The sequence below is a fragment of the Pteropus medius genome, unplaced genomic scaffold (genome assembly GCF_902729225.1).
Source record: "Pteropus medius unplaced genomic scaffold, Ma_sr-lr_union100, whole genome shotgun sequence".
In the NCBI taxonomy this organism is placed as follows: domain Eukaryota; kingdom Metazoa; phylum Chordata; class Mammalia; order Chiroptera; family Pteropodidae; genus Pteropus; species Pteropus medius.
Window position 1 is genome coordinate 11961420 of NW_024350924.1, and position 18174 is coordinate 11979593.

Below are 18174 nucleotides of genomic sequence, written 5' to 3' on the forward strand. Positions count from 1 at the left end.
TGAACTTATGTCGGGGCCCTCTCCGCCTGAGGGTGAGGGGATGAGGGGCGAGGAAACCAGGCACTAAGTGGCCTCAGGACCCTGCTGGGGGCCGAGCCTGCGTCAGTGAGCAAGCTCGGGGCAGCCCCCACGGAGCCCTCCGACCCCGGGGGCTGCTCCTCAGGGCTGCTCCTTCACGGGAGCCTCTGCTCACTGGTACTGAGGCTTTTCTGTAAACTTTGAAAGTCGCAGCTGTGGGAAAATGGATTTGCCATGTAGTATATGGGTAGACCTCACTAATTCCTAGCTCGGAAAACAAATCCGACATAAGGCATCCTCACGTGCTAACTTCAAGTTTTCCAGTTTACCTTGCTGATCCTTAAGCAAAACCAATGTTCATTTACTGGTCTTCCCCCACCCACGCTACTATACATTTAGAATATTTACTTTCACGTCCCGTCACGGTTCTCACTGGGTCCTCGTAGTGCGGGCGGGAGTGCAGACAGGCTGGCAGGGGGTCGGGCTCCCTAAAGTCTTACAACCTGTTTAGAGCGGAGGCCTCATCCTAGGACCCGGATTTCTAGAACCCTAATCCAGGCCTTTTCTTCCAAATAGTTTATGTGGGGTTGTACACAGTCCAGACCGAGTTGGTTCTGGTTCTTAGTGAATGGTTAGTTCTGAAGTAACTTTAGGAAAAGAATGTGATCTATACGCAGGAGAGACACTCGCTTCAGGGGTGGCCCCTCTCTGGGAGCTGTCTGGGAATCTTCTGAACCTAAGTCTGGTGAAAACTGCCAAAGGCCTGCTTCTACCTTGCGACTCAATCAGCATTTAGTTTTAAGTTTTTGAGAACTTTATTCAGCAAAGAATCTCCCACACGCTTTAAACAACTACATGTGCTCTCTCTCTCGGTGTGTGTGTGTGCACACGTACTACAGATACTACACCAGCAGTTTAGAGTGCTTCCTGAGCCGCCTCTGTCAACTGGGATTTTACCCAAGCATACAAGGGAACAGCTGCAGCGCTTCGCAAAACCCGTCTCCACGTGGGCAGCTGAGGCTGGGAGGCAGTGCTCCCCACCTCCTGGGGCGTTTTAACAGAAATACGCTGTCCTGCCTTTGCCTCCTGACTCAACTGCAGTGCATCACTCAAACCCTTCCTTAGCCAGAGCCGCCTGACGGGCTGCGTCGGAAGCGCGCAGACCGTCACTTCCGAAGACCGAGCCCCGGCTGTTTCCCAGCCTCGCAAAGGGCACAGCCCAGCGGCGGGGGCATCGGACTGGCAGAGGGGAACAAGCCAGATGCTGAGCAGCCCGGACATAACAAGCAGTAGTCAAACCCTGGGACGGGGTGGGAGGGGGTGGAGCAGGGGCACGCGTGTCTCCCGCCACCCCGCACTTTCTGGTAGTCCGACGGAAGGAGAAAACGCACTCGGCCCACAGCAGGCCGGACCGTGCGTGTAATGAAGGAAGGACTGCATAGATCTCTTTGGCACAGGCTCCTCTCTCCAGGCACCAAATCCTGTGCAAATTCTGCCAAAGACACGAAAGGCTTGGAAGGGCTCGATCTGAGAGCAAGGTAAGCTACAGGAAAGCAGCTGCAGAGGTGGTACTTAGGCTGTGGGGACGCGAGGGTGCAGCAGGGCCCCTGCTGCCATCCTCACTACTGTTCCTGCTGCTACAGACAGATGAGAGCTGCACTCGCACAGCAAAGCGGATGGCCAAGGCAGCGGAAGCCGACTTCAGATTAAGAAGTCATCTTCGAGGTTATCGTCGCCAGACATGGAGGCAGCTTCTGCACAGCGGAAATGAGGACAAAGTCAGACCCCACCCTAATCTAGCAGGCACTTCCATGGAGGCTCGGGGTGCTCTGTGACCCCCGGCCAAGAGCCTCAACGAGCTCCCTAGCTGGGGGGGCCGACTGAGAAATGGTGGCTGCGGAGGACGCTCCGGGAGGAGATGCTGTTGGTACCTGATAAGCTGAGGCAGGACAGGGTGTTCGCTCTCTCTTCAGGGCTCTTCCTGGTCTCAGTGAGCACGCTGCTGACAGAGATGTCTGTTTCTGTGGCCTGAGAGGATGCAAACAGGAGAAGGAAGAATGTGCTGGCCGGAGCAAAAGGGGTGGCCAGTCTTTCTGCTCAGAGGATGTGGTTCAGGCAGTTGAGTCTGGCTGCCCAGAGGGACACGATACTGCCTTTGATAACCCCATAGAGCAACTCGGCGTCCTGGGTAAAGCCCTCTGCAAAATGGCATGCTCAAGAGCCCTCGAGTCTCTCGAGGCACGAGATTTGGCCTGAGGCAGCACCCTCAGTGGCTGTGATGGCTCACTCACCGCGTCGTGCAGCGTATCTGAGACAGCTCGGTTTTCTTCCATGTCTTCGGGAAGCTCAACTGCGTACCCTTTACGAACTAATTCCAACCCGATATCAAGTTTCTGAGAAGAACAATGAAAAGGGCATGATCTCTCTGTGAGGAAGGGCAAATCTGAGGGGACGGCAGAAGAGCTAGGATCGACGCTTTACAGACGTGGTCAGTGAGCAGCTCTGACCACGCGGGAGTCATGCCGGTCAGGGTTTCTGGGAAAAAAAAGTAAATGAGCTATAAACACACCGAAGAGCCAGCGAGCGGCGTGCGAGCCCCTGGCTTACCTCCCCGCTGCTAGTATCATACAGGTAGATCTTGGGCCAAGTTGAGATCCCAGTCTGGACGTAGCTAGAGATCTTGGCTACCAGGGGCTTCCAGTCGGCACAGTGAGTGAGTCTGTCAAACTCGTCCAAAGCTTCCTCTTCCCACTGTTCGCCTGGCAAAAGATTGTTGGGGGGTGGTGGGGGACTCCGAAGAGGGGAGCGGTCCGTGCTGCCCGGGCTGCGAGTGCCCCCTGGAGGGCAATGGGAACCGCAGCTTCCTGTGCTGGAAGACACCTCCGTGACCGCCAGGCAAGTTTCTGGCTGTTGCTTTCCAGTGCTGGTGAAGACGAGACACCTGAGCCCCTACAACTCGAAAAGCCTTAGAATGTGAGAGCTCCTCCCACAGGCTGTGTCAGTCACTCTACTTGGAGGCAAGGTCAGTAGGTGTCGTGACCAATTTACCTGCGGGGCCGATCCGCGCCAGGCTGCACTCTACTGCTTGAAACGGAAGGCTGAGGAAGTCACTCCTGAAGAGAAAGCAATGAAAGTCAGAATCGCCAGAAGGGCCTTCCTCTGTCCCTTGCTCCTGGACAGCGGCGGCTCACCCAGCGGGGGAAGACACGGTCTGCTCCACGTGATCATGCTCCATGTGACCATGCCCTCTTGCGAGGCCCACAGTGAGGGGGGCAGCAGCTCACTGTCCTCCGGCCGGGGCAGAGCGACAGCTGGGACTCCAGCCTGACCCCACCCTGGCCTCCACACTGACCTGAGTGCCCTGAGGTCCCTCAGTGGGCAATCTCCATTATCTCCGAAGTCAACAAAGTAGAGGTCCAGGTTCCCATTTTCTAAGGTGCCGAGGACCCGGGCTCGATACCAGGAGCCATTCGTAGGTAAAGGTGCTGCTACAATGTCCCCTACGTGCACGGTCAGGTCTTCGGGCTACACGTGGGGAGGCGGAGCCAGGAGAGGAGCGAGTTAGGGAGGCGTAGGCTGAAAACAGGTTAACGGGCAATATCGGAAGGAAAAAGGACAAGTAGCTGCTCCACAGGAAAAGGAAGCGAATAGACCACGATGAACAGGACAGGCCCCTCTGCATCAGACCCAGCCCTGCCCCTCAGGCGACTCACCAGACTGTTCTCATAGTGCTGGGTCATCTCACTGACAAGCTTATCCAACTGCAGGCTGCGGGAGCCGATGATCTGGATCCAGAAGTGGTTGGGATGTTCCGAGGCAGAGACGTAGACCTCCAGGAACTCGTCGGCATGGAAACTGAAGTCAGGACTGGGGACTGAACACAGAGAGAAGCCAGTTAAGCTGCAGAATCACCACCGTCTGATGTGGTGACCACACCAGAACCATCTCTGGTTGGCACGGGGAGACTGCATCTGGGGGTGAGAGGCGCCAAATAAAAAGTGGCCATTACCATTTTAAAGGGAGCTGGAAGGACAACCGGATGAATCACACAGGAACACCCTGAAAGGCACTGAGCTACGTTCCATGCCTTCCTACGGAACTGAGTAATAAGAGTTTACGTTCTTAGTCATCGGCCAGGTACCCAAATCAGTCATCGATTACAGTGACGGTAAGCCGTGCACACGCCAGCTATGCGCGGACCAGTGGAAGGCGCTCGGACCGATGTGGGCTCGCTCCCTATCCCATGCTCCCACTGACTCATTACGTGACCCTGGACAAGTCTGTGAGCCTCTCGGGGCCCCGTTTCCTCTGCCCATCCCACAGCTGTGGGTGGGACAGAAAGCTCACAGCCTTTTCATTCTTCTTCAGCAGCTGGTTTTCAAAAACGAGACAGGCAAAAAAATAAAAGGAAAAAGAATTGGGCCGAGTATTTTACTTGTTTAATAACTATATTTGGTGAAAGAATACCATGTAAATTCAATTATTTGATATATTACTCCCGGACTAGTTTCCTGCCAATCGTCATATTTCTATAATGTTCTCCGTCACTAGGTGGTTTGTATTCAGAAAAATATTATCTTTAGTACCAACCTAAGTAAAATATTACCAAAAAAGGCCTATCTGTGATGCGACTTGTAAGTGTAGTTAAGAAAACAGAAGTTATTTTTTACTGTTCCTATTTTGGGTTACCTAAGCCAGGATTTCTATCTTCATGTAGCTAGTGGGTTCCACCCCCCCCCGTTTCATACTTTCAAACATGGACGTCTCTGGACTGGTCTGGGCTCCAGACTTCTGAACGCTGTCACTGTTAGGTGTCTCCCAGGAACCTTCTTCTGGCCCCACGATGGCTACGTCGCCACCCCCTCTGTGGGGAGGAGCCCCCGGCGGCGAAGCCTGCTGTGTCCTGGCACCGGCGCTTTGCCATAAAGCTGGCTCTCCGGCTGCGCCCGGCTCGGCCATGGCCTCTCGTCTCACACTGATCGGCTGCTTGCGTGGGACTCTGGTTTCTGCAGAATGAGCAATCCTCTTGCGAAGTTCTTCATCCTCGGAAACTTTCTCTAGTATCAAGTGCTGTGGGGAACAAGGGGAGGGGCGAGAGCTGTGGCCAGCTGGCCTGACCTGGGATGGAATGAACGGCTCTCCTCGTTCTTCGATGTGATTCAAGTCCGTCAGCTACTTGCCTTGGCTGCTGCCACTTCCTTCTGTGTGCCTGAGATTTTTATAAGTCTTGATAGTAGTAGCGTCCCCTCCGACTCTTTGTCACAGGTAATTTTGGCTCCAGAGGCCTTGCAGATGGAACGAATCGTCTCGCCGCCTCGCCCTACGTTCAACGACACATCAGACCGCGTCCTGGGTCCTGGCTGGCCTCCGCCACCAGAGAAACCACTGTGTGCGCATCTACGAGGAGCGGAGAGCAAACAGCGAAGGGAGAGGCCCTACGGGGACCCCCGCCGCGCGGAGGGGGCTGCTGGATTCTCCACTCTGCCCGCCTCACGTCCACCCGGCACTGGCCAGGCTGGCTTCGCGCCATTTCTGTTTCTGACCACTCAGCGTGCCTGCCTCCCGCTTCATTAGAAGAGACCCTACGTGACGTGTGAAACGTCGGGCCAAGGACAGGGCGCTTCTGTGAAGGAAGCATGCCGGGGGCTCCCTGCAGCACTCCCGTCAAAGCGCTGGGGCGGCACGAGCGGCCTCGGCCTCCCTCTACACGTTACGAGGGAAGCACGTTTACCCGAACCTGAACCCTCCGGAACCTATCTGTAAAGTTCGGCTCATACGACTTCTGAGGGAATGGGCTTTGCTTTACCGATAGTTCTGTGAAAAAGGAAACCTCTAGTCTCAATGTCTTTTTTTTCACGGCAGGGTGAAGGGGAAGTCGGCCGGGAACCCTCGGAAAGGTGTGACAGGAAGGCAAAGAAGAAACGGAGACGGCAGAGGAAGCCGTCCGGCGGTACCTATGATTCTGCCCACAGATCTCTGGGGGACTGAGAGCTGCTCAGACACTGGGGTATTCTCTGTCAGGATCTGATGGATTGCTGCTTTGGCCTTGCACACCTGAACAGGAAAACCACTGATAAGCAGCACCCGCTCATCGCCTACATCCTCTGTGTCCACATCAATGCGAGCACCTGTCTGTTTCCGCAGCTGCAGAGAAAAGGGTACATGGCAGTGTGCTTCTGGAAGGGCTCCCATTCGGGCCACCGGAGGACACCTGGAACCCGACCCTGGAGGTAGACGGCACTGCACGGCTAGCAGCCAAATCGGGCCGCTCCATGCAGTCCTCCTACGGAAGGGGGTCAGTGACAACGGCAGCCCCGAACGGCCGTTAACTCAAACAGCTCCTCCCTGTGTCCGGAACCCGCTTTCCTAACCTTATTTGGATTAGAGACTTAGATATTTTGTTTCCTTGACATTCTACCTGAACAATGGAAGATGGTACGGACAATCAGGCAGGTAGTCCATATTTACTATCGATTAACGAGAGTTCATTAATTCCACAGTAGAACAGAATGATTCGAGCTATACCAAGCTGACACTCATCCACGCAGAGATCCCCATTCCAAGCTGAGTCATCCATTCTCTAGGGAGCAGAAGTACTCATCTCTAGAAGGGAGTCAGCATACTAGCTAAAAAAAGTTCCTCCATTTTTTATGTTTAAAGTATATGTGGCGTGGGTGGCTTTTGTGGGGCGGGGGCAGGGAAGGGGGAGCAGTCAATCCCCGGGACAGCAGGAAGCCCCCGCGCGCTCACCTGTTTGATATTGGCTCCCTGCCGGCCGATGATGAGCTTCACGGCCTCCTGGGGCACTCGCATCTCCATCTCGACATCGTCCTCCCCAACGAACGTCAGCCGCTCCTCTGCACAGATCACGCTCGTCCGGTCAGGCTGACAGCACCCAACGCCACTGCCAGCCCTCCCCTGACGGGGCTGTCGGACACACCGAGCCAAGAGACAGACCGAGGGTCTCAGCCACAAGGACAGGGAGAAGTCACCGAGCGGGTACTGGAACGCCCCGAAGGACTGGAAGATGGGCACGCTCTCTGGGACACTGTTTCAGATGCTCAAGTGGAGAGGGCATTTGGCTCTGCCGGGTTCAGGCAAACTACTTCTGGAGAAGAACGGAGGCCGACGGCGCCCGAAGAGCGGGCCCGGAACCCCCGTCTGTACACGCATCACTTCTCCCGCCCGGCCGCTGGGGAAACTGCACCCCAGTCAGCCTTCTCCTAACGACTAAATAGAAGGAGCTTACGTATAAAAAAGATGAGTATAGATATTAAAAAAAAAAAAGAACCATTGCAGCACTGATGTTGAAGGGAACAGATCAACAGAATTATGAATTTTTCATTTCATAGAAATGATAGCTTCATATAAATGATAAGAGCTTCACATGAAGAACAGAGAAAAGAAGAAACCAAAGCATTTCAAAGACCCCCCTCAGAGAAAGCCAATTACATCCCAACCACGGACACTGGGCCTGGCAAGGGCAGCTGTCGGTCCACTTGGCCGAGGCCGCGGGTGGTGAGCGCTGCCGTGTGCGCAGGCGTGGGGTCCACGTACCTCTGCTCTCCCGGTACCTGCGGTACAGGATGTAGGCAACTGCGGCGCTGGCTGGGATCCCCAGGCCCAGCGCTATTTTCTGAACAGTGGACAGAGTTGTCCAAGAAGTCCGTTCAGTGGACATTTTCTGCTGTACTCTTACATCCTGAAACAAGCAAATGAGAGAAAAGGAGGCGCTTTCCCCCAACACCTTTATGGCTGGCGGAGGGACGTGGGAACGCAGCGATGCTCCTGAAGAGAACACTATGCCCGCTGTCCCGTTTCAGGAGCCTGAGTGGTCTCCACATCCACTTCACGTAAAAGGTCTTGATACTTTTTAAAGTTAGCGAAGGGATGCATGCAGCTAAACAGAGGCATCCTTCAGACCCTTGTCCAAGTGGAACTACACACTGAGCAATTTTAAAAGACGAATGAACACAAAATTATTACTATTTAAAAAATATGTATTTAGATTTCATATCAAACTATTTAAAATTCCTTCTTCATGCTCTTCTCTGCTTCCAGGCCTTTCCAGAAGCTGTTGTCGCTGCAAGGAATGGTTTTCCAGGCCTCGTGTTAGGCTTTGCTACTTCTGCGTACCTTTCTTGGAGGTACAGTCTTTGCTGACTGTCTGTACTCCTGATTTCCATTTACTCAACAGTGCAAGCAGGTTCTGCCCTGCTCCTTCGCCAAAACTCCAGCCAGCAGAAAACCACCCAGATGGCGCCTACGAGCCTCATCTAAGCTTAGCCCTGGTTCCCTCTTTTCCTTGGTTTCTCCTACTTCCCTGGAAGGGCCTTCTGGGTCCTGGGCTCATCCTCCTGTTGCTCTAGGCACTGCTCCTGTCACTCTGCTCTTCTTGGCTAATTTCATCCACACCTGCAGCTTCATTATTACCCACCTGCTAATGACGCCACGACACTGCAGCTCAAGGATTCGAGACTCCTCAAATATCACGCCACTGCTGTGGTCTTCCTGACCTTCTCACAGCGGCCAGTAAGAAGTGACACAGTCAGATCCTGTGTCACTGTATCTTCATTTTGCTGCCAAGCAAATCTTAATGCCGAGCATGTCCCTTAATGTATTTCCTTGTTCCATACACTTTCTCACCCTCGCAATTATTTTATATCATCTCTTCTCAAACCTCTAGGGCCTCCTCCTCCATCCTCTCTCATATCCTTGCTTCCTATTGCACCGAGAAAGTAGAACATTCAGAGAAAAGAAATTTCCATATTTTCCCACCTACCTCCACCTGCGCCTACCTATTGTATGGTCTCTCCTACGAACCATGATGAACTGTCTCTGCCCCCAGCCCCGCGGCCTCTCACAAACGTGCTGCTGCTCTCCCTCCTTGCCCAGGATCCTTAATGGTTTCCTCTCCACTGGATCTTTCCATCAGCAAACATGCTGTTATTTCTCCTTTCCTGAAGAAACCCTTTCTCGATTTCACTTCTTCCAAATATCTTTCTTTCCTTCCTTCCTTTTACGAGAAAACGCGAGTGTTAATACTTCTGTGCTCAAGTTCTCTTCTTGAATCCACTCTCACTGCTCCTTGTAAGGCCACCCGTGACTTCCCATTGCTAAATCCAATGACCAGTTCTGCCCTCACTTTACCCAGCCTCGCCTGTGTCTGGCACAGCTGGAGACGGCCTCTCCCCCGGAACACCGTGGCCCCACAGCGAGCATCTTCCTGGCTTTCCCGCTCCCTCTCTGGCTGCTCCCTTGGTCTCCTTTGCTGGTTGCTCCTTTCTCTAAGCTCTGGAGCGCTCCAGGACTGACTCTGCCCTCTTCACGGTTTTCTTTAACCTCATTAAGTCTCATGCTCTCTGCTAGATCCTACCTACATGCTGAGCACTCCCGGGTCCAGTCAGGACTGCTTTCCTGAACTCCAGGTCTGTAAATCTGACCGCCTAAGACATCTCCACCTGATGTTTCATAGGCATCTCAAACTTAACACTGAACTCCTGGTCTCGCTCCCTTCCTGTGTGTGGTCTCTGCCATCTCAGTGAATGGCAGCTCCATTCTTTTACTTCCTCAGGCTAAAAATCGTGCTCATCTTCTCCCTTGAACAACGCATCCAGCCTATCAGCAAATCCTATTCATTCTACCTTCGAATTATGCGCAATCTGACTACTTTTCGCCTCCCCACCGTTATGACCACCACCTGTTCAAAACCACTTTTGATTACCTCTTGTCTAGATTACTGCGATTTTTTTTTTTTTGCGATTGCTTAACTATGTCCTTGCACTTGCCATTGTCCAGTTTATCCTCAACGCAACAGCTGGACAAAGTCAAATGACATTACTCATTCGCTCAAAGCCTTCCAGTGGCTTCCCGTCTCACTATGATTAAAAGCCAAAGTCATCATAATGACCTGCAAGGTATTTATTTTGATTGTTTCCGCATGAGAACCTAAACTGCAGAAGAGCAGGAGTTTTTTGTTTCATTCCTTAGTGCTTAGCAAACAGCAGCCACTTGATAAATATTTGGTCAATAATCATTTGAATAAACTTTCTCTTCTTCAGCAACTCGGTGGCCCGCATGTAAACTCATGAATGGCAGGCACGGTTCTGTGTAATCTGATCTCTGCCTACCATTACATTCCGAGCCCATGTCTACTAGAGAAACGGGATATGCTGCTCTCTTCCATTTACTTGCTGACTTGTGTGTCACTTGCCTTCCTAGTTTTACTCCTTAGCCCATCTGGTATCCCTGGCAAAACCCTATTCCTTCTTCAAATCTCAGCTCTGCTACTACCACTTCTGAGGCCTCTGGGATTTCCCCTTGCTGGCTGAGGGTGAGTTTCTTTAGCTCGTACTGCCCCTATATTAAGATGTTTTATTCTGAGTGTCTAAAAAAGATTTCACTTATCTACTGGTTATTTCATATATTTTCTCATATGGGCTCTAAAGTACAAAGCTTGTCTTCACTATTAATGTGCCACAGCGAAATAGTGCTGTCTGTTATGGGCTGAGCACGCTGGGGACACAAGGAAGAAGAATAACTCCTGCCCTGAGATAGTCTAGTAGGAAAGATAAACACCAAAACAACTAACAACGTGGCAATACAAAGACAGTGTAAATTCTTGGTTCATGCAACAGCTGGGAGGAACCAGAACTTAAAAGGCTTATTTCTTAAAACCATCCCATTAATATACAAATCACTTTTCTTCTGCATTCAAACCAACAAATATTTAGTATCCAATGTGTGCTTGGCCCTGAGGATATAACAGTCCAGCCCACTTAGTAGCTGCCTTAGGAAGCTATCAGGCAGGGATAGCTTCTTGACAGGTGGCAATCTGTAGATGTTAAAGGTTTTGAGAAACTGAAAATCTAGCTCTGTGAACAAGAGCAGTAGCTTGATCCGACCTCTAACGCTGTCTGCCTTTAACACCATCTTTCTGGCCATAATTCATGCTTATGGGGCATAGAAGTCATAAAATTGTATAAACTGGAAGGGACTACAGAGCTGACCTGAATGCACTAATAATGTTGAGTCTGAGACCGGGGGAGATATAGGGTTTCCCTAAGGACACACGACTAATTGGTCATTTCCACACAATGCACTGTGCAAGGTGGTTTGAAGACCCGTCACTCGGCACCTCTTTACAGAGCCTAAAAGGACTAATAGCATTTTTTTTTTTCCAGTTCAGAATCTATCAGAATCAAGGCAAAAGGATATCTGATAGTCCTGACTCTGCAGCCAAATCCCCAGTCCTGACTAGGTCAGATTTCGTGGCAGTGAGCTTCCGTACGCTCCAAGCATACCTTCATAACACACGCATTGCTTGTAATTTTTGATTAACAGCTGTGTCTGTAGTGAGACTGAACTGAAGGTAGGAAGACCAATTTAGAGGCTAGACCAGGTGTAAACGATAAAGATGGAGAGACGTGGCTGGATCAGTTTTAATAGGTAGAATACGTAAGACCTAGCAATTAATTTATGGGAATGTTAGAGAGTGAGCCAAGGAGCTGGCGATCAGGTTTCTCACTCGAGCCTGGGCACCTGGTAGATGGTGGCATCTGAGACAGAGAATACTGATGATTCGGTGGTGGAGGGGGGTGGTGTGTGGTAGAAAGATGAACGTCAGTGACAAGGATAAATTGACTGGGTGACCTCTACTTGAACCAAAAGCTAAATTTTACCAAGTCCTCTTCAAATATTACAAATGACGTTTGTGCTAATTGAGTTATCAGCTGCTGTCTCAACAAATGAACAGGTACTCGACTGATCTAGTTTTGTTTACAATTTACACAGCTTTTCACACTTTTAAGTTTCTCTCCAGAAAAACATATAAAAGTGGGAAATAATATGATGGAAATTGGGGCAGCTGTATAGTACTGAATGCTTGTGTTTGATCTTATTAATTCCAATTGAATGTGAAGAGAGTAGAACTTAAGACCACGGTTCCTAGGGGAAGCTGGGCACAGAGATGTGGATCGTTTCGAGGTGAGAAATGTGACTAGATGAGGGCTTTCGAGAAAAGCTAACTTCGAAGTTTCCTGACTTTTGTATTAAAGAGCTGCTAACAACTATCTGATGTGCACAACTAAGACTTACTTCTACATTATCATTTCAAAGACGGTTAGGAGTCGAACCACGTGGTGAGCGGCAGGGCAGCAAGGGTCTCCGAATGACCAGAACCTAAAACACGGTGGTGACACGCGCCTTGAACTGAAGCAGCTCAATGTCATCATCCTGGCTACATTTATTTTTAAACCGAGATCGTTAAAAGAAAAAGCTGGGGAAAATCAAAGGGAAACTGAGAAACTGATGGCGGTTCTCAAAAAGGAACGGTCGGTGGAAGAGTCCGAACTGGCTCAGGGCGAACTCTCCTGCCCCGGTTCCGCTGGGGCTTAACTCTGGGCCTAGAAAACACCTTTGGGTGCGGCGACTCGCCTCCTGGGGCTCGGACCCCCCCACCGCCGGGGCCCCGCCTCGGACACCGCCCTTCCTCAGCCCATTTCCGCCTCCAGGGTGCCAGGGACGCCCCCGGCCAGCCTGCCCACTCCCCCGACCTCAGCTCCCCGTCCCCGCCCTTACCGCTCCCCGAGTCGGCCGTCGCGCGCTCCGCCTCGCACCTCAGCCCCGACGCCACCGCCTCCGCCCACGCGCCGCCGACTCGCGGCCTCGCCGGCGGGCCTTCAGCCTCCGCTTCCCCGCCCCCGCAGCCCGCCCGCACCAATCAACGGCGGGCTCGCAGCCCGACCAATCGCCTTCCCCGCCACAACCAATCCCGCCGCGGGCTGCCCCTGAGCGACGGGGCTGCGCGCCGATGCCCAGTTACCCGGATGGAATTCGGGGCCGGCCCACCGTGTCAGCCAATAGGATCCCGGGAAAGCAGCCGTTGCTAATTAAGAGTGCAGCTGCTGAGAATTAAACAGCCAATTAGAGGCGCCGTGCGGTCGCCTCCGGGCCAATTATCGAGGAGGCGGCCACCTCCTGAGCCTCGGGGAGAACCCTGCGTTCCGAGGCTGGGACCAAGGTGCGAGGGGCTCGAGTGGCTCCTGCCCCCGTAGCACGGTTCGCACGACGTTAGTGCTTTTGTGCAATGCCAGTGCCGCCCCGCAACCCGGTCACCACTGGGAGAGGAGCCTCGTGACGGGCCGCGCTCCGCCGCTTGTTTCCTCTGCGCAATTTTGCCTCGATCGTTCCCCACACCAGGGACTCAGAAGACAAGGAAACACTTTTTTTTTTTCTTTTTTGAAAACATAAAGTAGGCTTAGAGATGCACAGACGGTCAAGGGGAAGGAGCCGCGTTGCAGAGAGCGAGGGTCCGCTATATTCCTCTGTCGACGAGGACCGCTACGCAGCAGGACAGATGGAGAGGGACGCGAGTTGCAAGCACCCCGTGGTAAGGGAGCCTCGGGCCCGCCCTTCCCTGGGGATTGAGGGAAACCGGTCCTGCGACAGGCGCCAAGGCACACGCTGGGGCCGTTTCTGTCGGGGGCGAGAAGGGGGGGTGGGCTTCCGCAGGCGGCGGTTTGCTTTGGAAGATTGCATTCCAGTCGCGGTCCGGGTCCTGGACCGTTAGGGACGGTTGGGCCCTGCTGCCGCCTCTGCGCGGCGGGGCGCCTCGCGAGCGGGTCTCTGCGCCCCTCCTCGCCCCACCCCCACCCCGCACGAGGGGCTCACCCTGGGGACCAGGGGTGGGGCGCTCCTTTTAATGCGCGGATCTTCCGCACTAGCTTCTCTCACAGTGCCTGGCGCATGGCGAGCACTCAGTGAATGTTTGTTGAATGAACGCAAGATAGTATCTTTGTCAACTAAGGAGATGCCTCAGGGACTCAGTAAACATGCCTGTGTTATATATTTTTACCCAGACGATGATAACATGCGTACTATTTTGCAGTTTCCTTTTGGATAGTCAGTCTAGTGTCTTTTCATAGCAGTACATATTGCTTCATAGTAAGTTTCATAGTAAGCTCGAAGGACATATTAAAATGTATTCAGTCATCCTTGAACATTATATTGATACCCAAGTAGATTTCATTTGTCTCTTGCACATCTGTATGATGAATACTCAGGACTGCAAATACTAGGTCATAGAAGTGTGTGCGTTTTTTTTTTTTTTGTGAAATATAAAACCCTTAGAAGTTGCTTTCCATGAAAGTTTTACAAATATTCTCTCTCCAATCAACATGTTTATACAGTATGTTATCAAACCTTGATTTTTTACAATCCGATAGTGTAACCGGTATCATTGTAATTTTCATTTTCATTTCTTTTACAAGGTTGAGTATCTTTGTTTTAAGTGGCAGTTGTATTTAATTTTTCTGTAAATTGTTCATATACTTTGTTCATATTTTTATTGGTTATCGGGTCTTAATACTTGCTCTTTGTGTATGAGTTAAAAATATTTTTTTCTTTTCTCGGTTCGTCCTATGCCTTTTTACTTTGTTTATGGTGACTCTTTTGCTATGCAAATATTTTTTATTTTTATGTAGTCAAATCCGTGAGCCTTTTCTTTGATAACTTCTGAGTTTCATATCATATTTGGAGAAGCCTCCTATTACCTCAGATTATTTAAAAAAAAATTGTCCTGTTTTCCATAAATACTTTTATAGTTTCTTTTTGTATATTTAATTATTGGGTTCACCTGGAATTTATTTTGCTGTAAAGATGTGAGCTAGAAATAGAATTTTATTTTGTTTTATCCGATCCTACTTATCAAATAACCTATATTTCCTCCATCATTTTTGAATGCTACCTTTATAAGACTCACCTCGCCATATGTGTTTTGGTCTCTTTCTGGGTTGTTCATGTCCCATTGATCTCTTTATTCATGTTCTAGTACAATACTGGTTTTTAAAATTGATGTACTTTTTTTTTTTTACAATTTAAAAAAATTTATACTGTATACATACAGTGCACAAACGAAAAGCGTACATGTCAGTGAATTTTCACAAGTGGAACACGTTTGTGTAACCAGCACTTAGATTAAGAAACAGAACATTACAGCTCACCTGAAGCCACCCTGTGTCCCCCTCCTAGTCCTCGCTCCTGTCAAGTAGCCACTCTGCCGACTCCTAATAGCAGAAACTAGTTTTGCTCGCTCTTGTATTTTATATAAAGGAATTATACAGTATTTACTCTTTTGTGTCTGGCTTCTCCTGTTCAACATAATTTTTGTGAGATTCAGCCATGTTGTGCATAGTTTAGGCTGTCATTCTCATTAGTGTGTGGTGGTACGTTGTGGGAATATACCACAGTTGACTTCGTTTACTATTAATGCTATTTTGATTGGAATCACATATCTTTAGATTCCCCAAGGGAGAATTACTCTATTTATAATATAGAATCTTCCTATATACATTGATGTCCCATGATTAGCGTTAAGTCATTGATGTCCCATGATTAGCGTTTTAAAGTTTTTGTCATTTAAATTTACATATTTAAGATTATCCCTAGGTATTTGAGTGCCTTAATTGCTATAGCTATTTTTACCTTTAAAAGGGTAAGAGTAGTTGAGATCCAATGAAGAATGCCAGTCTGCTTCTATGAAAAGCACAGACCTACTTTATGGGCCCATCCATCGTCTTTTAGCTCCAGTGGGAGAGGAAATAAGGGCAAGTCCAAAAAAGAGGAATTAAAAATTAAAAATGAAACCACAGGAGGAACTTCTTAATCAGAGCAGTGAAAAGCCAGGTGTAATCACTTTTCCTGGAAAATCTTTTGAAGGAGGGGTGACTTCTAATTGGTTGGGAGAGAGGCTGGGGAGTAGAAGAGATAGTTTTAGGTGAGATGATTTCAAGCTGGGGTTGGCAGAAGGTGGGCAGAGTCAAATTCTCTTTGAATCTGAAACGGCTCAGGTATGTTTCTCCACACTAGGGATCCTGAGCAGCCTCTCTGTATCCTGAGAGGTTGTTGAGATTGGAACCCAGAAAAGGACCTAGGAAGTCTCAAGCCTCTGTTTTTAACCACGAGAGGGTCTGTCGCTGGCAACCAGGCATTTCAGTTCCGTCCAACCGATTCCTGGAATTTCTGCCGCTTTCTGCTGGTCCTTGGGGCAGAGGCAGCAAGGACAATGGGGAGGAGACTGAGACGAAAGAATAAAAACAAACCCACCCTAAGCCTCCTGAGTCAGGTGTGTTGGAGTTACCGAAGGAAGGTGAGGATTAACAACTGACCCCAGGCCCCGAAAAGAGTTGTTCAGAGCGGGTGGGGTGGATCACCCGTGGATTTTACCTTTCTCAAGGGCTAGGTCCTACATCTGAGAGGCCCTGGGGGAGTGACTAGAGCTGGTGGCATTAGGTTCTGAGCCAGACAGCCCTGGGTCCAAGTGCAGCTCCCTCACTGACTAGCTCTGTGTACTTGAGCAAGTTACTTCATTTATATGACCTTTAGTTCCATCAGCCCTCCCTATCTTACAGAACTGATGTGAAGATGAATAAGAAAAAGATAAAGCCACTGACATAAGGCCCTCAATAAATGTTATTTTTCTCCTCTCTCCACCTCTGTCCCACCCTGAGGGGAGCGCCACAGATGGCAGCGAAGATGGGGACCATGACATTCCTGCACGTGCACTCACATGCACACCTGTTGCATCCACACACTTATTAACACACACACGCCAGCCTGTACAGTCACACTTGAGCTAAGGGCAGCCTTCCCGGACGGGCCAGGTGCAGAATGGCTGGCCGATGATCGCACAGACTGTGGAGGTGCTCGTCAGAGTAACCTTGCTGTATTAACGGGCTTCACCTCTCGAAGGTATTCTGGAAAGGCTGTGTAAAGAGAATAGGGTAGTAGCGGGGGTAGCGCCACGGGCATGTCTCCGAGAGCGAGTGTGCTGCCTCGGGGGTGCTCTGCCCACCTCTGCCAAGGAGGCCCCAGTCTATGCCCGGAGTTGTAGCACCCAGAGCCGTGCGGTCGCTATAGTAGCCACTGGCCACATGTGGCCATCGAGCAATTGAAAGGTGGCCAGTATGACCTGGAAGTGGAATTTGAAATTTATTTAATTTTAATTAAGTGTGAAAAACCGATTCTTGATTTAGTTATCGGAAAAGCTTTAATGTTCGGAACAGCTTGGGTGTGTAAATCGACTTTGCTTTTTTTTTTTTAAACTGAATATTATGAAACCTTAAATACAGATTAGACATTTGTGGTGAAAATTTAGTGATCGAATGGGAATGTGCTGGAAGTGTAAAATATACACTGGATAGCAAAGACCTAATACAAAAAATAATGTAAAATATTTCATTACTAATTTTTATATTGATAACATGTCGAGATAATAGTTTGAGTACATTGGATTAAATAAAATGTAGTATCAAATGTAATTGTACATTTCTCTTTTTTTAATGTGATACTAGAAAATTTGAACTTCCATATGGGACTCGCATTCTGTTTCTATTGGGCACTGCCGCCCTGGAGACTGGGACTCAGGCGGCAGCGTCTTGGCTCTAGACAACACACCATCGTCATCTGTGTCATCTGTTCCCCTCTGCCTCAGGGGGCCTCCCCGAGATTTCTCTAAGAGCAGTGCTGGCTTCCAGCCTTCCCTGCACTGCGGACGGGACAGCTAGAGTGAGAACAGCTAGCACCTGACCCAAAGGCCCAGCCTAATAGGCTGCTGGTGGAGAATTTGGGGCGGAGGGAGAAGGCTCTGCCCGGGGGCGGGAACCTCGTTGGGACGCGAAAGGAGGGAGGGAACTGTGCGTGCAGGTGGGAGGGGGGTCGGAGGCCCAGGGATACCCGTTTCTCAGGACTGTCGGATTCTCCAGCCTCACTCCCAAACCGCGGGTTCTCACGCTCACCCTGGCCCCACCCCCATCTTCCCACCTCTGCTGGCCGAGGAGCCGGCCCAGCCTGGCGGTGAAGTCCGGCTGCGACCTCGTGGCGCCGGCTCCTCTCACCTGTTAGGGACAGTAATGCGTGGTCTCCTCAGAGCAGGGACGAAAGCAGCAGGACTCAGCGAGGAAGCTCGCGATGCTTGCGTGATGTGGGGTGAGGAGTGGGCGAGGACGCTGCGCCGATGCTGCCGCGGGGCTTCCCTGAGCCACGTGACTCGGCCCTCCTCCGCCCCTCCTCGAAGCTCTTTCCCCTCCCTTCACCCCTCCCCTTCCGATGGAGGGTGCTCGGCCGCTGTCCCTCGAGCTCCCAGCAGCTCCTCTCCCG

At 50.6% G+C, this 18174-nt stretch overlaps 1 protein-coding gene across 1 annotated transcript; it reads right to left on the reverse strand.

Moving 5' to 3' along the window:
- Positions 1–1191: 1191 nt before the first annotated feature.
- On the reverse strand, positions 1192–12683 carry TDRKH (tudor and KH domain containing). The gene is made up of 13 exons (XM_039841630.1): positions 12598–12683; positions 7576–7720; positions 6769–6875; positions 5973–6162; positions 5199–5338; positions 4767–5088; positions 3732–3892; positions 3371–3543; positions 3067–3131; positions 2626–2777; positions 2310–2411; positions 1950–2046; positions 1192–1772 (listed from the first exon to the last, which is right to left on the reverse strand). Exons 2-13 carry the CDS (start codon positions 7697–7699, stop codon positions 1720–1722), a joined length of 1686 nt encoding a protein of 561 aa, XP_039697564.1. The 5' UTR covers positions 7700–7720; positions 12598–12683; the 3' UTR covers positions 1192–1719.
- Positions 12684–18174: the final 5491 nt, after the last annotated feature.